The sequence below is a fragment of the Protopterus annectens genome, chromosome 4.part0 (assembly GCF_019279795.1).
Source record: "Protopterus annectens isolate FY-2018-M chromosome 4.part0, PAN1.0, whole genome shotgun sequence".
NCBI classification, from domain to species: domain Eukaryota; kingdom Metazoa; phylum Chordata; order Ceratodontiformes; family Protopteridae; genus Protopterus; species Protopterus annectens.
The window spans coordinates 1,428,079,236-1,428,103,914 of NC_056733.1; the positions used below are offsets into that span (position 1 = coordinate 1,428,079,236).

General features: G+C 44.4%; 1 protein-coding gene across 1 annotated transcript in view; it reads right to left on the reverse strand.

The window, feature by feature from the left end:
• The window catches only part of AFF4 (AF4/FMR2 family member 4), a 2,373,445-nt gene that overhangs the window by 2,001,489 nt on the left and 347,277 nt on the right, over positions 1 to 24,679 (reverse strand). The window contains exon 4 of the mRNA XM_044069901.1: positions 15,986 to 16,072. Within this exon, the coding sequence (XP_043925836.1) occupies positions 15,986 to 16,072 (87 nt within the window). The remainder of the gene's footprint in view (positions 1 to 15,985; positions 16,073 to 24,679) is intronic.

Sequence of the window (24,679 nt, forward strand, 5' to 3'; positions counted from 1 at the left end):
AAGACTTCGGATCTGAAATTCAATTTCGAAAATCTCAGGAGTTTGGCCGACCGGCACTTGCGAACTGCTTTTGCTTCGGGCAACGCGCGGCAAGAAAGACTGAAGAAAATGGCGTAGGCTGCATCTTTTATAACCCCTGGCGCACTGACGTCAGGGAAGAGGCGACAGCAATTGACACCGGACCAAGACTTTGGAGTTCAGGCCGACTGCGGGTAGCCTGCAAGCAAGATAACCCAAGTGTAATGACTGCAACAGTGAAACACGATGAACATCCAAATTTGCCAAGGCTAGTATGGTGCAATGAGAATGAATATGCTTCTCAACATGCTGGCTTTCTGAAGAACCTTTGGTATTCAAGGGAAAGGGAGGGAATGTGCAAAGTAGTCCCGGGAGCCAATCATGTATGAACGCATCCCTCAGTGACATCCCCGGAAGGGGAATCAGAGCAAAGTAGCTGCTGCATTTGGGGTTCATGGACATGGCAAAAAGGTTGCAGCAGGGCTGGACCCATTTGTGGAAAATCTCTTCCACAACCTCTTGTTTTAGGGACCACTCGTGAGGCATCAGAACAGCTCTGCTGAGTTTGTCCGCTATCACGCTGGATTTCCCCAGGATGTGGGTTGCTGTCAGAAAATGTTGAGACAGCCCATTGCCATGCTTCTTGACATAGGTGGTAAAGATGTGGTTCCTCCTTGTTTATGCACCACACTACTTACATGTCTGTCTGAATTGCAATAGTTACTATCGGGAGAGTGTCCTGGAATGCTTGCAACGTGTAGAGCACCGCTCTCATCTCTAGGACACTGATATGCAAGTGGTTCTCGCGTTCCTGCCAGATGCCTTGGACAGTCTTTCCCAGACAATGGCCCAACCCCACCCTATCTGAGAAGCATTAGTGGTCAGTGAGGCTGTTAGTTGTGAAAAAACAGACCGCCTGTGGTCAAATGAGTCATTTGAAGCCACCATTGTAGGTCCTTTTTGCATGACTCTGTGATAATGATCTTGTGCGACAGTGGTAGATCTCGCATGGACCACTAGCAGACAAGTAGCCATTGAAGAACTCTCATATGCAAACGCGACAGAGGTACTAAAATGATTGCAGCTGCCACGGTGCCCAGAACCTGCAAGACAGTCTTTGGCTGTACGTTTCTTTTGGATACCAAGTTCTTGATTTGATGGTGTAGGGACTAAATCCTTTCAGGGGTAAGTTTGGCCAACATTTTCCTTGAGTTTAATTCTGCACCTAAAAATATAAGATGCTGTGAAGGCAACAAGGCAGACTTTTTGAAATTTACTGTAATGCCTAGCTTGGAACAGAGATGAATGGTTTTGTTCCTTACTTCTACTAGTAGATGCTTGGTGGTGGCGGTTAGAAGCCAGTCATCTAGGTATGGAAACACACGGAATCTCAGACTCCTAAAGTGAACTAACCACTGTCATGCATTTGGTGAACACTCTGGGGGCTGTAGTGAGACCAAAGGGCAGGGCTGGAAACTGGTAATGACTGGCTCCCAGACGGAAGTGCAAGTGTCTCCTGGATCGCCTGTCTATTTTTGTGTGGTAGTATCCCATCCTGGAGATCTACTGAGCACATCCAATTGTCTTTCCCCAGAAAGGGAAATATTGACTGCAGTGTCACCATCCAGAACTTTGATTACTTGACGGACTTCTTTAATCTGCTGAGATACAAAATGGGTCTCCAGTCCAATCTTTTTTTGAACTAAAAAGAACCTTGAGTAAGTTCCGGATCCAATCTGGTCTGTGGGGACATTCTGAATTACTTTTTTTTTTAGCAGCTTTTGTATCTCTAATGTTGCATAGTCCCTTCTGACTGGGTGGAATATCTGAAATGGTTTGTTTCCCCAAAGGGGGAGTGGAAAAGGGTATGTAATACCCTCTGGATATGATCGTTTGCACCCATTTGTCTTGTGTGATTTCTAGCCAGGCTGTGCCTCCAGAGACTGACAGGTGGGCCTCCTCTCAGGAGCTCTGAACGGGCTTTCCAAGGAAACAATCCCTGTCACCCTGGTTCTGCGGACCCCCACTGCCAGGAGGTCACAGTCTTCCATTGTTACTTCCCCCTCTGCCCCTGGGGGAAGTCGCCACCTGCATTGGGAAATACTCTTTGGGACTTGCGGAACCACATTTCTCCCCCTCTCTCTGACCTTTGGGATAAGGTCTAGTGGGGATGGAAAACTGGACTCCTATGGCAGAGTCTTTACCTCCTGTTCACACTTAAGGTCTTTAACTTTGGCCTCGAACAATGATGAGCCATCAACAGGGGCATTAGTGAAGGAAGACTTGAAGGGTACAGCAAAGTTACATAGATGCATCCAGGAATGTCTCCTTAAGGAAATTCCTATACCTGCTGCCCTGCTCACTCCATCGGCTGCATATGAAATCTGTCGCATGGAGCAGTTAACCACGGAGTTTAGGGTGGAGAGCTGAGAGGAAACTATCTGAAACCCCAGCAGCTACAGTACCCCTGAAGGTATCTCCTAGCTCTTTCAGGAGATCCCTTTGTAAGCTTGGAAAATGGGTCAAGTAATTCAGCGATCAAAGCGTAAATGCCACTGAAGAAAAGGTACGCTTTCCATATCTGTCCATCGTCCGAGACACACTATTCAGTGGATGAACAGACGAAGTTTGACAATTCCTTCTTTGTGGCCGCCGCCACCACCATAACATCTACTGGGACACCTTTGGTTAGAAATTCTTTTCCTGTGGGTGCTGTAATGAATTTATTAGGCCTCCTCGGAAAATCCTTCCAAACGAGAACATTCATCAACTGATCAAAAGGTGAAGAGGTGGGTAGGGTGAGACACAAAAGCTTTCAGGTATACCAACTCATCCTCAGAAGGATGTGTGCTTCCAGCTACCCCTCTGTTTAAGAATCTACAGGATGTCTGCAAAGGAGACATCTTCAGGGGACCGTGAGGACCTTTCTGATTCATCCAAGTCAGTGCCTGAGGTCACAGACTCATCTGGGGGAGTCTATGTGCTTCCTCTTGCATAATCTCTTCCGAAGGACTTCCTCAGAGGGGCACTCTGGGGAACTTTCGGAAGAGAGAGTTTCACCCACAGGGGCTTCCTGGGGCTTAGGGTCTCCATCCTGGGGGGGGGATGCTGCTGAGCACAACAGAGGCGTTTTTGGGGGAAGAGTATTTGAAAGAGAGCGGAGTAGTCTGAGGTGACAGCACTCTCTCCATCAGCTCAAAAGCCCCCTCACCCCACTCCGAGGAGATCCCCAGCTCCGAAAAACCGATAGACTGACCATGAAGCAAAGTGGTTGGCTCTGAAGCTGGTATATGAGCCGAGCTAAACTGCGCCAAAGCCCCAAGACGTAGAATTAGCTCGGACAGCTGTCCAATAAGACTCCCCCTTCCTGGACCAGATGGAGGAACGTCGGCTCGTAGACTCAGATTCTGATGGAACCGAGGTAGTAAAAGCAGGTGTCGGTACAGACTATCCTGTTGGAGGTCTCTGTTCCAACAGTTCCACTACGATCGGGCCCTTATGCTCCGGCTCTGAAACTCCAGGTCTGGTCGGAGGAGGAACTGAAGAAAGGGAGGGGGGGCCTTGGCTCCGGTTCCTTTTGGGTCAGAGTTGACAGAATTTTTGCCAGTGTTCGAAGGAGTCTCTTCAACACTTGCTCCACATCATCAGATAAACTCCTGGAGGACAGAGAGGATAAAGATGGTGATCTCCCTCTTTGTACGAATGGAGATCTTAATGTTGGAGGGACCGGTTCCAATACTGGGGACTGGCTCCTAAGAGGAAACGCTGTCGGCTCCGCAGTTACAGTTGAAACCAAAGAGGGAGACTTTTTGGAACCAAGAGCCCTTGGTTACGAGCCAACTTCTTTTGCCACAGGTTTTTTTGGGCGGCTCTAATGCTGGAGCGGAAGAAGCAGTCCTTTTACCTGACTTCTCTCATTTAGAAGAAAAGGGCCACTTTTCAGAAGATTTAGAGCTCTGAGACCCTTCCAAAACCTCTGAGAAAGGGGTCTTTAGCAGCCCTCTCACTATTAGCTTATTTTTACATTCTAAGAGCACTCTACTGCTGAAGGCATGACAAAAAGCACAAGATTCTTGCAAATGAAGGGCACCCAGGCAATAAACACAACTGGTGCGCCCATCTATAAGGGACATCTTCTGGTTACACTTATCACATTTTTTTAAACCAGATGGTTTCAGTTCTTTGAGGTCTTTGGACATGTCTGATCAGGACATATACAAAAACTATACAGCTATGTAACCCTATAAAAGTGATAACTCTCAATTTCAAAATCAGAGCAATGCAACACTACAGTATCAACAACGGAAACTTAATATTGACTATACACACAAGAAAAAACTAGTCAACGAGAATTTTTTTTTTTTTTTTTTTTTTTTAAGAGAAGAGGCTTTGAAGCCTAAAAGCCAGCTAGTCCGCTAAACACAGAAGCCCTCTAACTCAAATGGACTCTCCTCATTACCAATGGGAAAAAACAAACGAGTAGGGGAGTGGCCCTCTAAGTTAAATGGGCCGCAAGGAGCCTTCTAACAAACAAGCTACCTATAAGGGGATAAAAAAAGCTTAGTAAAACGAGCTTGCAACAAAGGGATAGGGAGTGTAATGACAAGAAACAACAGGCCTGACGAGAAAAACGACAACGGCCAACACCATCAAAAACCAGAGGAAAATACTCAAGACTCACACTAGTATCTCTTTTAATGACAAAACTATTAAAACGCTAAAGAAATAACTATCTAAATATAAGAAGACTAAAGAAAAGGTAAAGAAGAAAAGTCACTTAGCCAAGAGCCAGTTTAGAAGTCACTCGATCTGCTTGAGTGGCAAACGAGATTTGGGTAATCTTCCCTAAGCATCATGGGATAGGGGATAGCCTTGAGCCAGTGGAAGCTCCCAAGCTTTTGAATTAGGCAGAGTCGTAACAGATGCTCGGTTCCAAACCCAACCAGCATAGAATGAAGGTGAGACAGAACATAACATCTTAAGTTTCTACAAGCTTTATGACTGGATAGAAACTTGAACACGTCTGAGAAAATCAAAATGAACTGTTGATAAAGAGAACAGATAATCACTGAAAAGGACTACATTTTCTTAAAATATTCTCAGTATGTACGTGTGTGTGTATATATATATATATATATATATATATATATATATATATATATATATATATATATATCAATAACAAGCTGTGCTTGGCTTGTATTACAATGTATTCCATTACTGTTTTTAGTCAGGACTGTGTGGCCTTTCTCCCATACAACACCTCTGTAGCAAAAAAGATAAAGTACAGTTTTGTACCTACCATAAATGTAGATGTCCGAACTGGATAGCATCTGCAGTCATAACAAGTGGGTTGTCCTGTCGTCAGGCAGCCCTGCAGTCGGCCGGATTCCAAAGTCCGGGTCCGGCTTCGGCTGATGTCGCACTCCACCCGACGTCATCTCTGTTGGCCTTCGGGTATAAAAGCATCAGCCGACGCCATTTTCCTCAGTGTTTCTTGCCCCAGATGCCAGTAGCCCTCCTGCAGGCTAAAATTTGGATAGATGCCAATGTTTCCAAATAGATAGAGGTAAACACAACAATAAGCATATATGTACATATATACAAACAAATACACCATAAAAGACTCCCCCCCAAGAGCTAGCTATTAGGAGGGTAAACACCCTAGGAGTACCACAGAGCGGAAGGAGGGAGGGTAATCCTGACTGCAGATGCTATCCAGTTCGGACATCTACATTTATGGTAGGTACAAAACTGTACTATGTCCTTCATGGATGCATCTGCAGTCATAACAAGTGGGTAGAATACCATAGCCAACTAGGGGAGGAGGATAAAGGTAGATTATGGTGTGTTTAGGATCCCTTGCAGTACAGCAGTGGCAAACCCTGCTCGGGATCTGGAATATAGAGGCAAATTATAATGCTTGGCAAATGTATGCACGGAGGTCCAAGTAGCCGCCTCAATAATGTCTTTGGTTGCCACTCCTCGTAAGAAGGCTGTGGTAGTGGCTGTTGCCCTTGTAGAATGAGGTCTTATGTTCTGTGGAATTGGTTTTCCATGGAAGGAGTAACAGAATCGTATGCAATTTCCTATCCATTTGGAGATTGTCTGTTTGGAAATAGCTTTTCCTTCCCTTCCTGTTGCATAGGCTACAAAAAGTTGGTCAGTCTTTCTGCTATTTGTTCTGTCCAAGTAGTAGCGTAGCTGTCTATGTACATCCAAGGTATGCAGTATTCTTTCCCCTCTGTTTTGTGGGTTGGGAAAGAAGGTAGGTAGGTGGATTGCCTGGTTTAAAGACACTCTGGATACCACCTTGGGCATAAATGTAGGATTAGTCCTCATGGACACTCTATCTTGGTGGAAGATTAGGAAGGGTTGCACTGCCATTAAGGCCTGTAGTTCTGAAACCCTCCTTGCTGAAGTAATTGCCAGTAGGAAAGCAGTTTTCCATGACAGGTGTTGTAGGTCTGCTGTTGCTGCTGGTTCAAAGGGTAATAGTGTCAGCTTTTCTAGCACAAAGTTTAAATCACAAGCTGGTAATGGTGGTTTCCTTGGAGGTTTTATATTCTTGATTCCTCTGAGGAACTGCCTGAGCAAAGGGTGCGAAAAAACAGGTGGATCAAAGCTGTATTCTGCTGAAATAGCTGATGCATGTATCTTGATGGAGGAGTAGGACAGGCCTGAATGAAGAAGTTCGGCCAGATACTCCAGAATGTTAGGTATATCTATGTTTGACACATCTTTTCCTCTTTCCGTACTCCAAATGACAAACCTTTTCCATTTTCCAGCATAGTTCCTTCTTGTTGAAGGTCTGCGTGCTTCAAGAATAATGTCTTTAACTCTTTGGGAAAGTTCTGGGTTAGCTGCTGCTATGTGATGTTCCATGCAGTCAGTTGCAGCGTTTTAGGTTCGGATGTATGATGCTGTAGTTGTTCTGAGTTAACATCAAAGGCATCAGGGTATTGGCCACATATTGTTCGAGACATGCTCTTCAGTAGTGGGTACCAGTGTTGTCTTGGCCAGTTTGGAGCTATCAGGATTATCCTTGGACGTTCTTCCTTGATTTTTAGTAGTACCTTGTGTATCAAAGGAAGAGGTGGGAACGCATATGCTGTTAGGCCTTTCCAGTTGAAGGAGAGTGAGTCCACCTTCCATGCTAGTGGGTGGAATGTCCTTGTGCAGAATTTTTTGAGCTGGTGATTGAGAGGTGATGCGAATAGGTCTATCTGTGGCATTCCCCATTTCTTTGAGATGGTCTTGAAGATGTCCGGGTGCAGCTTCCATTCGTGGGCATCCGAAGTGGTTCTGCTTAATATGTCTGCTAGAGTATTGTCTTTTCCCGGTACAAATATTGCCTGTAACTGAATGTTGTAGCTGAGTGCCAGGGTCCACAGCTCCAAGGTCATTCTGCATAGGGGGTATGAATGAGTGCCTCCCTGTTTGTTGATGTACCACATGACTGTGGTGTTGTCTGTCCTTATCATCAACTGGCCCTCTTTGAGAAATGGTTTGAACTTTTGGATTGCCAGTTTTACTGCCAGCATTTCTTTTAGATTGATGTGCAGATGAAGTTGATCCTGTGTCCACAATCCTTGCACGCATTTGTCCAGCATGTGTGCCCCCCATCCTAGATCTGAAGCGTCTGTTGTGATGGTCTGGCTTGGTTGACATCTGCGAAAGGGTAGGCCAGGGTTTGACTGGCATGCCTGAGCCCACCATAGGAACTCCTGTTTTAAGCATGGCATTAGTGGAATTTCTGTTTCTAGACTGTGTCTGTGCTGAGACCATAAATTCTTTAGGTACCACTGTAGTTTCCTCATATGTAGTCTGGCAAATGGGACCAAGATTATGCATGATGCCATGAAGCCCAAGGCCTGCAGAACTTTTCTTGCTGTTAACTTGTTCAGTTTTGTTAGTGCCAAGAAATAAAGAGGAAGTTCTTTTTGTTTTTCTGTAGTCAGGAATGCCATTTGTTGTACTGTGTCCAATTCCGCGCCCAAGAATGTCCTTGTTTGGGATGGTATCAGCCTTGACTTTTGTAAATTGACTGTGTATCCCAGTCCTTGTAGCAAGTAAATGACCCTTTGTAAATCTGTTGTCAGCTTGCTTTTGTTGTCCCCTTGTAGCAGGCAGTCGTCCAGGTATGGGTAAATTTGAATTCCCTGAAGTCTGCAATGGGCGATTACTGATGCCAGGCATTTTGTGAATACTCTGGGCGCAGTAGATAAGCCAAAGGGCAATGCTGAGAATTGATAGTGCTCTGATCCTGCAAGAAATCTGAGGTATCTTCTGCAGATTGGTCGAATGGGGACGTGCAGGTATGCCTCCTTGAGATCTAGAGTTACCAGCCAAGACTCCTTGCCCAGCATGGGAAGAAGTTGCTGTAGGGTCAGCATTTTGAATTTTGGGACAATGATGTATGTATTTAAGGTGGACAGGTCGAGAATTGGTCTCCAACTTTTTTCCTTTCTTGGAACTAGGAATAGTCTGGAATAGAACCCCTTTCCTTGCTCTGCTGTTGGCACTCTTTCCACAGCTCTCATGTTTGCTAACTCCATTATCTGGCGTAGAGCCTCTATTTTTTGATTTGGAGGTAGATTTGGCATTCCTCTTTGACTGGTAAAGTGTGGAAGTGAAACCGTAACCTTGATCTATGGTTTGTAAAATCCACTTGTCTTTTGTTATGTAGTGCCAGTTCTTTGAAAATAAGGTTAATTTTCCGCCTAGAGGAGCTGCTATTTGTTCCCTGGTAGGCGGATTTAGGATTAAGTCACTGTGGTTGTGCTGATGTAGTGGCAGTGGCTGTGTCTGTGCCTCTGTTGTTACCTTGCCACTGTCGTCCTCTGTAGGCACCTCCTCTGGATTGGTTTCTGCCTCTGGAGCGTCTATTCCTGCCCCTTTGAAATTTTGTGGAGTCAGGAAAGGACCAATTTTGGCAGGCCAGTTCCTGCTAAACCTTGGGGTTGAACCTGCAAGAAATCTTTAACAGTTTGAACAGATTTTGCCTTTTCTTCCATTTTCTTCATAACCTGCTGGGCAGGTGTACCAAACAAACTTGTCTTGTCCATAGGAGCATCTAGCAACTTAGCTTTAACATGATCCGTAAAGCTTGTTCCTTTAGCCATGCATGCCTTCTTATCACTGTGCCTGTCATGGCTGATCTAAATGAAGCCTCCAGTGCATCATAGCCACATTTTAAGGAATGGTTGCTAACCTGTTGTATGTTATTTACCATCTCTAATACATATTTCTTATCAAGAGATTCATCAGTGGTTAGTTTTTAGTTAACTGATCAAGCATAAACTCTTGGTATTGTATCATGTGAAACTGACAGTTTAAAGCTCTAGCTGAGAGAGTAGCTGAAGTGTAGACCTTTTTACCCCATCTGTCTAATGACCTTGCTTCCCTTTCAGAAGGAATAGGGTTTTTAGCTGTGGTCGCGGCTACTGCCTTGGGACCCTGGGATATAGTTTCTGGGTCTGCAAGTGGGGCCTTGTAAAGGTGGTGATGAGTATCTGGCACCCTGTAAAATCTGTCTGGTTTGGCAGGGGCTGGGGGTAAAGAATCTGGAGCGGAGCAAACATCATTGAAAGCATCATCCACCACAGAGAGAACAGGAGGTATAGCTAAGGGCCTGTGCTGAGGGAGGTGCAGAAAAGTTCTAAGTCTTTTTCTGGAGTCTGAAAAATCCTGTTGCTGCCATTGGAACTGTTCTCGCATGGCATGCAAGGTTTCCCCAAAGGAGAATTCTTCTGGTGGGGAAGCAGCTGGAATGGATTCTTCTGCATCAGAATCTTCAAAATTGGAGAATGGAGCCTCTGGCTGGTCAGTTATGTCTGATTCATCAGCAGAATCATCAGAAGACACTGGCTCAGGGGGCTCTGCCCTAGGTCTCTTCTCTGGAGCTGAGAGGCCCTGTCTGGGTGAGATTGAGATCCTCTAATTAAAGAAATTAAATCTTCTGCCAAAGAAAGCATTTGAGAACTGGAAGAGGGCCTGGATGTGGGGGGTTTAACAGGCACTGTTTTAGTAGTCTTGACTGCTTTAGCCCTGGCGAAGGCCTTAATGGACATGACTGCTGGAGGCCTAGCAGCACCACGTGCTGGGGTAGAGACATCCAAGGGATGGTGTCTGATAAGTCAACCACCGTAGTGGGTAAAATTTCTGAGGTCGATTCAAGAGTTGTAGCAGGGGCCTCAGTTGTAAGAATAGGTTCAGCTGTATTTTGATCAGTTTTCTCGGTTTCAGCCGAAACCGAGACACTGGGACTTTGCTTTACCGTGGTTTCGGCCGAAACCGCGGACCGCGAGTGTCGGTCTTTATCTTTGCGTTTTTTGGTAGATTGGGTAGTCGGAGGATCCGACGGCATAATGTACGCAAAATCAGAACCGAAAAACTGTTCTGCAAACTCCGACCGACGCCTAAGCGTTCGTCGGTTGAAGGAGGCACAGGCCGAACAGGCTGCTACGTCGTGGGCTGGGCCTAAACAAGGCAGACAGTAAGAGTGGAAATCTTTATGAGGTATTTGTTTCCCACAGGTTAAACAATTGTTAACTTTTTCTGACATCGGCTGAGGCAAGAAAGAGTCCCCAACGGGGTACTTAGCTTTAGAAGTCTTCGAAGTAGTATTCGGTAGAAGTAATCTCTGGATCCGACCGACCGGCACTTGCGAACAGCTTCTGCTTGGCGCCACGCCGCAAGAAAGACTGAGGAAAATGGCGCCGGCTGATGCTTTTATACCCGAAGGCCAACAGAGATGACGTCGGGTGGAGTGCGACATCAGCCGAAGCCGGACCCGGACTTTGGAATCCGGCCGACTGCAGGGCTGCCTGACGACAGGACAACCCACTTGTTATGACTGCAGATGCATCCATGAAGGACATCATGGAAAAGTGCTTTGTGAGAATCTACATTTCATCAAAAGAAATCAAGTGTCCTCAAGTAATTTGTTTTCACTAGATAACATGGGTGAAGAATGACCAGCAATACTTCTGCTGGAGATAACCTGACACTGGAAAGAATTTCATAAATGTGAGTGAAGAAAATGTAAACAGCAGCACTCTGAATAATACTAAATGCTTCATTCAGAATGCTCTCCCACCATCTGGTGTCCTACAGGGGCAGAGAAATGATGCACTGGAATGAAACAGGGCTAGCCCCAGTCTGCATCATGTGACAAACTTGTTGAAAAGTACAGTATGTAGAGCTTTCATTTGTGATTGTAACCATGTATTCAAAACATCTGTTTCCGTGTTGTACTAAAATAGGGTCTTTATTAAATCAGCAAACGCTTAAAAAAGTGAATGCTGATTTATCCACCCCATGCAAGAGGAAGCTTACAATCCCGAACACTCAGAACAGCGATTTTTTTCCACAGGGGAAAAAATAAAAAAATCACTGTCCCACAAAAATAAATAAATAAAATAAAAAATTCAAAACATTACATAAACTGGGGGGCTTCGTCTCTCACACACCCCCGATGTGGGTGGGGGGGGGGGTGTTGTACCCCTCCCACACACCTCCCTACTTAAATATACCAACTCAGAGATTGCACTACAGTGATGAAAACGGCAAAGTAATGGAGGCGGTCAAGTAATTTATTTCCCAGGGAAAGAAAATGCTTATATGCCGTTTCGCTATTTTGCTGTTTCGTGCTTTCAAGTTTGATCAAGACGCATTCGAAGGATTACGTCTTCGATTATACAACAGGAACCCTAAAATGGGATATACAGTGACGTATGCCAAACACTGAACTGCAATACTCAAAACCACAGCAGAAATGCCTAGAAACAGATTCTAGGATCTTACACCTTCCCCTACAAGTAGCTATAGAACTAAGGCTGTACTACTCATCCTTAACGGCACATAATTGACTGGAAATGCTTAAAAAAAATCTGCACAGCTAGAAATTAAACTTACTTCAACAATATTTATAGGTAGGCACTAGGCTATCTGCCAAAGGGCCTACGTAAGCCTAACCAACAAGGTTCCCTGGCTTACGCCACCCAAGAAAGTTATTTTCCTGTGCCACTGTCGAGCAGAGACACAGAAGTGATCCCCGGGATGTATTTCCTATTTCCCATCCACTCAAGATTTTTCTTGAAGAGTGTTAATGAATAATTTTGCTTGACATAGATGGGAAGCCTGTTCCAGAGTATGGGAAGTCTCTGGGACAGGAATCTATCCTTCCAGCATGAATGACCTGTTTATTATTGTGGTGACAAGGTTTAGGTCCCTAGAGCATGTAGCTCGGAGGGATTGGGATTTCTTTAGGTGTAGCATGTCCAACAGCTCTGGGTTTGACATAACTTTATATGTCAGGCAGAGATCACCTCGGAGTAGGCGATATGCTACGGAGTAAAGCTGGATTTTTTGAGGCGGTCAGTGTAGGGCATGTGTTTGAGGCCAGTAATCCTCTTTGTGAGGTACTTCCGTGGCCTTTCCAGCTGCTGCAGATGTCTTGTGAGGTACATTTCAAAAGGGGTGTTGTACTCTATGATGGGTCTAATGAGTGTCGAGTAGAGGGGAACAATGACATCTTTTTTTTCCTGGATGAGAACCCTTTTATGTTGAGGTGTGCCACGTAGAAGGACTTCCTGACTACTGTGGTGATGTGACCAGCAAAGGAGAGACTACTGTCCACCTGGGTCCCAAGGTCTCTCATCACGCATTCAGTGTTAAGTAGATTGCTGCCTATGTGGTAGTTCATGGGTACAGAGTTTTTACCAAAGGGGATGACACTGCACTTTTTGGCATTGAGCTTGAAGCCATGGCTCTGACACCAGACATCTGTCTCAGCGAGGCCCTTCTGTAGGATGTCCACATCATTTAGGGACTTGACTATGGCTCCTCGCTTGCAGTCATCTGCGAACTTCGTTAGCCAGAGGCCTTCTGTGTTAGCTGTACTTCAGAGAAGTAGATACCAAACAGGAGAGGTCCCAGGACGGAACCCTGTGGTACTCCACTTGTCACTGCTTTCAGGTCAGATTTGGAGTCTGCAACTTTTACAGCGTGGGTTCTGTCAGTGAGCCAGTTGACAACCCATCTTGTGACATAGGGATTTATACCTAGTTTAGTGAGTTTAGCTATAATTCCAGAATGAGGGATGGTGTCGAAAGCCTTGGCGAGGTCAGGAAAGGCTGTGTGAACCACCTTACCCTCATCTACGGCTTTGGTGACTGCCTCAAAGTCGATCAGGTTTAGGAGGCATGATCTGCCTTTCACAAACCCGAACTGGGTGGGATCAAGAGTTTGGAGCTCACCAATGTCTTTGTTTATGAGTTCCATGATGATGACACGTTCCATGGCCTTGCAGACCAGGCTTGTCAGACTAACAGGTTGATAGTTCCCGGGATCAGTGGTGGCTCCCCCTTTGTGGAGTGGGATAACTGTTGCTGTGCGCCATTCAGTGGGCACAAAGCCTGATGCAAGGCTATTATTGAACATGGTGCTTAAGTAGGGAGCCAGTTCATTCTAAAGTTCATGTAAAACGCAGCCCGGGATATTGTCCGGTCCCACGGATGCTGTGTTTTTGGCTTTAGAGTGTGCAGCTTTTATGTACAAGAATCCTTCATTATTCAACCCAAAAGAAAAAGACACCTTAACATGTCACAATGTCGTCGGTCAAAAGTACGTTCTCACATTCTCTTTTTCAGAATGTAATCAACTCAAACAGGAGTACTCTCTTAGGAAAAAAATTTGTACTGGTAATTATAATTAACTTGACATTTTCCTCATTCCATCTCCAAAGCTATGACAGATAAATGTAAAGACACCTCAGATACACTTGTGTATTTTCTTTCCTGCATATGACATTGTCTGTAGGAGAAGCACACAAACCATTTTGTGCCCCCCCCCCCCCCCCCGAGTATTTCCCTAGAGAAACAAATGGAAAAATATATTCCACAACCTCAAAAATATCACTTCCCAAACAGTAAAATCAATCAAACACTATTTTGAAAGCTACGTCAAATGTAGAAAGTACAAAGGATAGAGGTAATAACATCCCAACTCAGACTCTGAAATTAATAAGGTGAAAGCTAAGTTCACATACAAGGGTTCAATCCTTTTCTAGGGCTTGATTCACGAAACCAGTCAACCATGCACAAAAAACAGAGTACACTAGTTTGTGGGCCTCAAGTACTACTGCATTTAACATATTGACTACTTCAGAATCCACTGCAGCACTGGTAATACAGGGAAACGGGCTCAATTTCAGTAACTTTACATAAGATGGGAAAAAAGCCCTAACCTGAAAATCAACCTCTAGGTTCTACATAAATCAGTTAATCTCTCGTAAGCAAGGGGAGCACAATGCCAAAAACACTTCTTTGAAGCACTTTATTATAAAAATGAAATTAGTTATTACAGTAAAATGTAAGAATTTGCACAGAGTCTAGCTGTCAGGCTAGATCAACCAGAATACAATACTGTAGCGGACGTCACCACTCAAAGGGCTAATAAAGATGAACTTGGTTAGAAACTCAAAACTACTTGCATTCCATACTTTTCATGGGTAAGGAAATGCCTGTTTTAAAAAGTGTCTGCTTCGTCAATCTGGAAGTAATGGTTCTACTTAGATGAAAGCCACAAGAAAACACAGGAAAAAGGAGAGACAGTAATACGGCCCATGCAGGAGTTTGGACTAGAGTAGACAGATAAGGACCAACTATACCAAGGGTTCCTATCACTTAGTCAAAAGCTTAAATCCACAAATGCCTATTCAAACCCTAATCGTCAAACACCCTTTCATCAAATGTTTACATCAAAACTTTTTACTAGGGAAGGGAGTTAAGCTGATTGTCATTACAAATTTGCCCTTTTCACTGATGAAGGGATTTTGACCTGAATGCTTTGCTGTTTTATTAAAGGTTTTAAGTGTTACTCAGTCCTTTTTGGCATTTTTGTTGAAGGATTTCTATTGAGCTGCGTTTTACTTAAATTCCTGACTTATGTTATGTATATAAATTTGCCCTTTTCCCCAATGTAGTGCAATCTCAAAGTTGGCATATATAACTGGGGGAGGGGGCAGCCCCCCTTCCTTGATGAGTTTAAAACAATGTATTGTTTGTTATGATTGCTCTCGTGGCCAAATAGTTCCATTCCGTACGGAAAAAGTTCCGATAATGCAAATGTTTGATGAAAGGGTGTTCAACGATTAGGGTTCTATGAATACCTGTTCGCTGAATTAAGCTTTCGACGGAATGATATAGACCCCTATACCACCACTTCCTGTGCCCACTTTTGTGACCAATGACTCTCAATCTTGGAGTATTATAGTTAGCCCAGAACATATGAAGAATGACATACATGTCTCCACTTGAAGGTTAGCAAATAAAAAGGCAGCCAGAGTTGTTATGAATCCTACTATTCTGCTATACAAACACACAAACATTAGAAAAGAACAATCAACACACAACCACTAATGCACAAGCAGCACTGTTTAAATACAATAGGAATATTACATTTCTTGTCATCCTCCTTTGCAATTAAGTCACAAATGACCAAATGAAAACTAACTTTCTTCAAGAAAAAATATGTTTCAGTATGCCTTTACTGGTTATTACAAAAGCATGTAAAATGTTGTTAGATTGTGAAACTCAGCTACCTCCATAAAATGATTATAAATAATAACATAAACTATCAACCCTAACTTCACACCATGCAAATGAAACTTGAAAGAAATAAAATGGTACAAAGGGAGAAAAACTGATTACCTTTCAAGTCAGAGGAAAAATTATGACAATATAGCTTCTGGGCTTTGAAAGTAGAGCACATCACGTGGTTCTGTTGGTCTGCTGCATGTTAAGTACTAAGTTATATCATCTGGCACCTAGTGCTTCAGATTCTGGACCAGAGAAAGGAATGCTATATGCAGCAGATAAGAATAACCGGACAGAAATTCCAGTAAGAAACAAACAGTAAAAAACACAACGACACAACAGTAGTTATCAACCCATTAACAAACCTTTGTAGGGAATGGAAATTTTGATGGCTCTGTTTTGCAAGGAGTATGAATAGCAGTTAGAGGTGGTGGCCACGTCTGAGTCATTTCCTACAGAGAAGACAGCAAATTTACAAGTTAAACATAATGACTGTAAACAATCTTAAACAACGCAGTCAAAATAGAGAATAAAAGTTTAACTCACATTGAAAACGTATGTAAAGTACAGCTGCATATGGCAATTAGCAGAACAGAAGACCTTTGAGACAAGGTCACTATAACAAAGCATAACATTTGGGAATATCCACTTTCGGCATCCTGTTTGCAGGATGTACATTTCTCCACATGAACTATCTTCCCTCCAAGGATCACTATATGTCTCCATCATAGTAGGCACAGATGTAGATTGAACAAGACCACTTATATATTCTACATTCTGCTTTTCTCTCTTCAGTTCTCTGAACCTGTATCCCTTGCAGGGAAGTGTGCTTATAACATGCAAGTTGCAGGTTAACTATCACTTGCAATATGCAATAAGTACACATGCCAGTACTTTAATTTGTACAAGTGGGCAGCAAGCATCAACAAACACACAGTTTAACCAAATACTACAAAATGCACAACTGTAAGAATATGTAGCAACCTATCAGTAAAACAAAACCTATCAGTAAAACAAAACACGAGAGAACTGCTATACTAAACTTTTAGCTGCAATCCAAATTGTAGCTTGCTACAGATCCCCCACCATACCCCAAGATTCTCACTACACCTTTCTAAACATACTGGAAAATATTAAGATAGAACCAAACACCCTAATACTGGGTGATTTTAACTACCCTGCCATTAACTGGGAAAACTACTCATGTCCCAACACCTTTGCGCAACGGTTCTTGGAATTCATAAATTCCAACGCCCTGGATCAACTAATCCATAGTCCCACCAGGGGCTCCAATATCCTAGACCTGGTCATTACCAACATGGGAAACCAATGCTCCATACCTATGGTCACCCCCTCGTTAGTCAGGTCTGACCATAAGCTAATCACCCTTAACATCCACATCCCACCCCCACCCCCAGTAAAGAAACCACCATAAAAACTTCTCCAAAGCCAACTTCATGCTACTCAAGTCAGAAGTGACAAACTTCATGACACCCATGCAGACGGGAACTGAAAGTTCAACTGCTGAATCCCACACTACGGCACTGTACGAGCACATCCACTCATGCATGAATCGTGCCATCCCAAATAGAACCAAAATGCTCTCATCCAAAAAAAGGAAGCCAATCTGGTGGTCCCCTGCCATAAACAAACTTTACAACAAAAGGAAGAAACTTTTTCAGAAAAGAGGAAAATCCCAGGATGCAAAAAACTCCCTTACTAGCCTCAGTAAGAAAACTGAGATGCCTCATAAAATCCTCCAAAGCTAGTTACGAAAATAAAATTGCCAAAGATTCCAAAGACAACCACAAAGCATTCTATAATTATGTCAAGAATCTAAATGGCAATGCTCAGATCTGCTCTGAGCTAAAACAGAATGGCATTAAATATACTGATCCGAAGGATATTGCCAATATCCTGGCAGATCGATTCAGTGCCAACTTCACCCCACTCTCACCCCCTAAATGGCCCATCTCAATACCGGAAGATTGCCAAATTCCAGTAATAACGGCCACACAGGTACAAAACGCACTCTCTAAAGCCAAGAATACAGCATCCATGGGACCAGATGACATCCCGGGCTGTGTACTACATGAACTACAATATGAACTGGCACCTCACCTAAGTGTCATGTTTAATCATAGCCTCACCTCAGGTTTCGCGCCCACTGAGTGGCGCAGAGCTATAGTTATCCCAATCCACAAGGGGGGACCCACCTTGGATCCCGGAAACTACCGTCCCCATCAGTCTGACAAGCCTCATCTGCAAGGCCATGGAGCGTATTATCATGGAACTTATAAACAAAGACATTGGCAACCTTCAAACACTGGACCCCACCCAGTTTGGGTTTGTGAAGGGCCGATCTTGTCTCCTGAACCTGATTGACTTCTTTGAATCAGTCTCCAGAGCCATGGACAAGGGTAAGGTGGTCCACACAGCCTATCTAGACCTTGCCAAGGCTTTTGACACCATCCCCCACTCTGGAATCATAGATAAACTTACTAAGTTGGGCATTAATCCCTATGTCACCCAATGGGTTGCTAAATGGCTTACTGATAGAACCCACACTGTAAAAGTAGCTGACTCCAAATCCAGCTCCAGACAAGTGACAAGTGGAGTACCTCAGGGTTCAGTCCTGGGGCAGCTCTTGTTTGGCATCTACTTCTCTGAAGTACAGGTCAACACTAAGGGACTCTGGCTAACAAAGTTTGCAGATGACTGCAAACTGGGAGCCATTATTGAATCCCCAAATGATGTGGATACTCTACAAAAGGGCCTTACAGAAACAGATGCTTGGTGCCACAGCCATGGGCTCAAGCTCAATGCCAAGAAATGTATTGTTATGCCCTTTGGGAAAAAAACATGTATCCATGAATTACCATATAGGTGGCAGTACACTAAACACAGAAAGTGTGATAAGAGACTTAGGGACACAGGTGGACAGTGGTCTCACCTTCGATAACCACATCGCCACAACAGTCAGGAAATCCTTCTATGTGGCACACCTCATCACGAAGGGCTTTTCATCCAGGAAAAGGAGGTCATTGTCCCACTGTACTCATCCCTCATTAGACCCATTATAGAATACAATGCCCCATTTGGTATGTACCTCTCAAGACATCTGCAACAACTGGAAAGGCCTCAGAAATACCTCACTAAAAGAATCACAGGCCTAAAGCAGATGCCCTATGCTGACCGCCTTAAAAAACTCCAGCTATACTCTGTCGCATATCGTCTACTCAGAGGCGATCTCTGCTTAACATACAAGGCCATGTCAAACCCAGAGCTGTTGGACATGCTACACTTAAAGAAATCCCAATCCCTCAGAGCTACACGCTCCAGGGATCAAAACCTTGTCATCACAATAAACAAAACATGTTGGAGAGATAGGTTCCTGACCCAGAGACTCCCCCCAGACTCTGGAATAGATTGCCCATACATGTCAACCAGAGTGCCTCTTTGGACCTCTTCAAGAGGAACCTTGACGATTGGATGGGAGAAAGGAAATTCACCCCAGGGATCACGTCAGTCGCCCTGCTAGACAGGGGTCCAGGAAAGTAAATAATGTGGGAAGAAATATTCAGGGAATTGTTATGGCTAGGCTTGTATAGGCCCTAGGGCTGATAGCCTAGTACTAACCTATGAACCTATGAAACCTATGAACCTATAATGTAGAGCCTCAACACGACAGAGGGAAGGAAGCCTCACTCTTAGCAGCTGCCTAACCATGCAACTACAGCTACATAAATAAGTTAAAACAGCAGTCAGTGTCTAAAAGCAGAGATCATTGCTGCAGTATTACCTGCAAAAGCTGAAAATCAGCCACAACAGGACAACCACTAATTCAGCCCAAGTTGGAGATTCTCAAGGTCAGCTGGTCTCCTGCCTCAAACCAAGCATGTCAGTAAGAAACGAGAGAGAGTGCAGTCCATGCCAACTTCAGTTCTTTTTGGTATGAAAATAAGCTATAGCCCCCCCCCCCCTGTTCCAAGCATGCATGAATGAAAGTGGCACGAAGGCAACAGAGAGTACAGCTATACAAGGAAACTTACCATAACAGTAGATGTTTGAATAGATAACTTATTGCAGTAGCCCAACCTATATGGGATTCCCACCAAGGGATTAGACTAGCAGTCCAGCTTCCAAAACTTTAGGGCACCTTCCACGCAACCTAGCAACTGCCATGTGCAAAGGAATTAGTATAAAGCCAGAGGCTATAGTGCAAAAACTTCAGGGCTTTCTTATCCCAAAAGACGACTCAGGTCAAACCTAGAACAATCCCACATCCTGGCATAAAAATAACAAAAATTGAGGGGTGCAGAGGCTATAAGCCTGACTAGCTTGGTTTGCAAGGCTATGGAGCGCATCATCATGATCTCATTAACAGAGACATTGGGAAACTCCAAACACTGGACCCTACCCAGTTCGGCTTTAAGGGCAGATCATGCCTCTTAAACCTGGTGGACTAGTTTGAGACAGTTACTTACGCTATAGACGAGGGGAAAGGTGGTCCCCATACAGCCTACCTAGACCTCGGAAAGGCCTTCGACAACATTCCCCATTCTGGTATTATAGACAAGCTCACCTTGCCAAATGGCTCACGGACAGAACCCACAGGGTATGGAGTTGAGGGACCTAGGTCTGACTCTAAACCGGTTACAAGTGGTGCTCCCCAGGGCTCTGTCCTAGGATCCCTCCTGTTCAGCATATACTTCTCAGAGGTACAGGCAAGCACAGGAGGTCTATGGCTGCCCAAGTTCTCAGACGACTGCAAACTAGGGGCTATAATGGACTCTCCGGCTGACACAGACATCCTCCAAAAGGATCTCACTGAGACAGATACCTGATGTCAAAACTATGGCCTCAAGCTAAATGCCAAAAAGTGCATAGTCATCCCCTTTGGAAAAAACAAAGTACCCACAACTACCACATAGGTGCTAACCCCCTAAATACAGAAGACGTAATAAGGGATCTGGAGAGCCAAATAGATAGTAATCCCTCCTTTGATTATCACATTGCCAAAGTGGTTAGAAAATCCTTCTATGTGGCCCACCTAATCACAAAGGGGTTTGCATCCAGATCAAGAGAGGTCACTGTGCCCCTCTACGCATCACTCATCAGACCCATCATAGAGTGCAACATCCCATTTGGGATGTACCTTACAAGACACCTGCAACAGCTGGAAAGACCACAGAAGTACCTCACCAAGAGGATCACTGGCCTCAAACAGATGCCCTATGCAGCTCGAATGAAAAAACTCCAGCTGTAACTGGTTGCAAACCGCCTACTCAGAGGTGATCTATGCCTGACATTCAAGGCCATGTCCAACCCAGAATTGATGGACATGCTCCACCTAAAGAAAACCATATCCCCTCGAGCCACAGGCTCTAAGGATCTAAACCTCACCACAACAATAAATAGGACGTGCTGGAGGGACAGATTCCTGTCCCAGAGACTTCCTATGCTCTGGAATAGGATTCCACGCTACATTAGGCAGAGCTCCTCACTAACACTTAAGTGAAACCTTGACGAGTGGATGGGAAACAAAGTTTACTCCAGGGATCACTTCAATGGCTCTGCTGGACAGAGGCACAGGGAACTAATCTAAGGGGGTGGTGAAAGCAAACACAATTCCAACTAGGCTTATAAATGCCTTTGGGCAGATAGCCTAGTGCCTACCTATGAACCTAATGCAGCAGTGATCAATAACATATCCTGTCATGTTACATTTACCTACACAACTGTAATACACACGCATCAGATCACTGCTGCAAGAGCCCAAGCTATACTGGATGAATACCAGTGCTTAGACAGCAAGGGAAGAGAAGTGCAGGAACCCTAGTGAATGGCCCTAGAAAGGCTAGTTCTAGACTTAGAGTAGGAATCCAGGTTGTAATGCTTTGCAGAGATGACCTAGTTGCAGCCTCTAGTATGTTTTTTGGAGTCCTCCCTTTCCAAAATCCACAGAAGTCATTCATGTACTAGTACAATGTGCCTTGACTTTGCCTAAAGTGTCTTGCTATGGTGAGATTAACAAGAGGCATTAGAATGAACAACCACTTGAAAACAGATTTAGACACTGGTTGTCCCTTTCCAACAGACAATTAGGAATTCTGACGTTCTCTGCCTTGTCAACACAGTATGTGAGTTGCCTGTGGACACCCAGATCGTCTACAATCCTTTCTCCCTCATTTTTAGACTGAAATAAAACAGTGAGACGAACACCCAGGCTTAATTTAAATTATTATTTATTTTCCTGTTTTTGTGAGCTTATATTGTTGATTGCACGTGTGGGCTAAAGTATTGCTTAAAAGTAACAAACAGGCTAATACACTCAAGTGTACCAGCCTTTGATGGCAATTTAGTCGAAAACAAAGCATTTACTGCATTTTTTCTGTCTGTTTGCAAAAAAAACAAAAAAAACAAAAAAATATTTCTCCTTTCCTAAACTTTCCTAGCTAGTTGCTCCAGTGATCAGATTTTGCTGATCCCTGGGCTTTGTATTTGGTTTCTGTGTTCCTCCATTTTCTTGTGTGGCCAGAGGTAGTTTCTTTACTCACCAGTGGGAGTGGGGAGTACTGAGCTGCTTGTTTGTCCTCAGAGGAGTGGTTAGAAGCAGCAACTAGTAATTTGTCGGCCATTTTGGGTCATTTCCTGTTTTTTCCAGCCCCCTGCTATAAAGCACGCGTTAAGCTGATTTAGCTGAGCTGCTACCGTTGCACACTAGGGCAGCCGGTTAATCAGATTTAAACTATTAGGGCTACCTAAAGTCCACTCTTCAAATTTTCCCTTAAAACTACCTTCCTCAAAGTATACTACTGTTCTATTTAGTGTATCCTACAACTATAAATTATCTCTACTTGACTCCCAAGTAGCCTATTCTCTATCTGTATAGCGAAGCACTTGCTCCTACAGTACTTATCACCTCGATACAGCACTCTTGTTATAGAAAGTACCCCAAAAAAGCAAACCCCATTTCTCGGTCACCCACATCCCCCAGACCCTTTTCTTAAGTTTTTCTGTCTATTCCTTCTAGCATGTCGAGGGATCAGTTGCTAATGTCCTCTCCTGCTCAGCTGGTGAACCTGGGAATATTGAGGCAATGTTACAATTGCCTCATGTACACAGACAACCCTCTCCTCCTCCCACAAAACACAAATACATGCGAGAGATGCAACTATACGGCCAAACTGGAGGCTGAGCTCTCTCAACATAGGACTGGCATGACCAGACAGGAGGAGAAGGTTACCACACACACTATAGACCCAGTCTCACATAATACCATCACAACCTCAAATCATACACAAACACACAAAGACATACTCGGAGGCTCTGATCAAAAATCTACCAAAACAGCAGAGGCCACCAAAGCAGACACCCAAACAACTACCACCTCAGAACACAACACCTGCAACACATAGACCACACAGTCAGAGTGTCAAGCAGCCACAGCCCTTAAGGCCAAACACAATGCCAGACACACTAGTCATTGGTGACTCCATAGTCAGACACACTGACATCCCGCTCACCAGACTGAGTAAGGAGAAGGTCACAGTAAGCTGCCTGTCGGGTGCTAGAATCCGCCACATAACGCATGCACTCAGGTCTCTCAACAGCAGGTACAAGTACGACTCAATCATTGTCCACGCTGGTGTTAACGACCTGAGACGTACCTCCTTGGACTACATGAAAAGAGACAGAGGAGCTCTCTGATTATGTAGCCCAAGCAGGTATGACCCTGACCTTGAGCAGTATCCTACCTTCACCAAGAATGATGCCACAATACAGAGATAAGATGATCAGCTTTAACAATTGGCTTAAACTCTGGTGTCATTCAAAGGGGATCCAATGTCTGTCTGCCTGGGATGACATGCTGGACAAGCCACGCTGCTTCAAGGGACGGCTTGCACTTGTCACCCTGGGATTCCGGATTTTGGCAAAGGCTCTTGCCACCCCATAGTGCCTTTTTAGGCAAGGCTCAAATTCTAAACCTACCACCCTAGAACAAAACAAAGAAAAAACTAAGGGTAATGCTGCTCAATGCCAGAAGTCTCAACCTCAAGATGCACGCACTCGAGGCCCTTCTCACTATGGAGAACATCGATGTCTGTGCTGTGACAGAAACCTGGTTCAAGGCTCCTGAGAGCACCCCAGCACTATCAGGTTTTACCTCATATCATGCGTTCCGGCCCCAAAACCCGGACAATACCAAGAAAGGAGGAGGGGTATCCATATTCATCAAGAACACCCACACCTCAAGATTGGTGGCATCGCACGATGCATCGGAAACCATCCAGGTGCAATTAACCATAGGCAAGATTGCTCTGCAATTTGTAGCATGTTACAGGCCACCCTCGCAAACTCAGGAACCTCATATGGCCTTCCTGAAAACACTGGAGGGGACAAACGTATCTCCGAACACCATCATACTAGGTGACTTCAACTACCCTAATATAGACTGGGAACACTACTCAAGCCCAAACACTCTAGCCCAAAAGTTCCTGGAATTCATAAACTCAAACGCCATGGAACAACTAGTCACCATCCCCACAAGAGGAGAAAACATACTTGATCTCATCATCACGAACATGGGAGCACAATGTTCAACGCCGGAAGTATACCCCTCACTGGTGAGATCTGATCACAAACTAATCTCGCTGGAGGTCCTCATCCCCCCCCCCCCCGAAATGAAAAGACCACAGTAAAGAACTTCACGAAAGCCGACTTCACACTTCTAAAGACTAGTGTGGTCTCCTTTAAGGCCCCTGAGCCGGCGGTTAACATTACTCAAACCGCTGAATCACTTACAAATGCCTTCTACCAGCACCTGCAGGGCTGCATGGATCAGGCAATCCCAAGCAAAACAAAGACTCTTTGTACCAAAGGCAAGCGTCCAGTCTGGTGGACCCCAGCCATAAACAAACTCTACAACAAAAGGAGAAAGCTACTACAAGATAGAGCAAAATCCTTAAAAGCTAAGACACCGCTGATCACTATAAGTAAAAAGCTAAGAGCTCTCATAAAATCATCCAAAGCTAATTTTGAGAAAAAAATAGCTA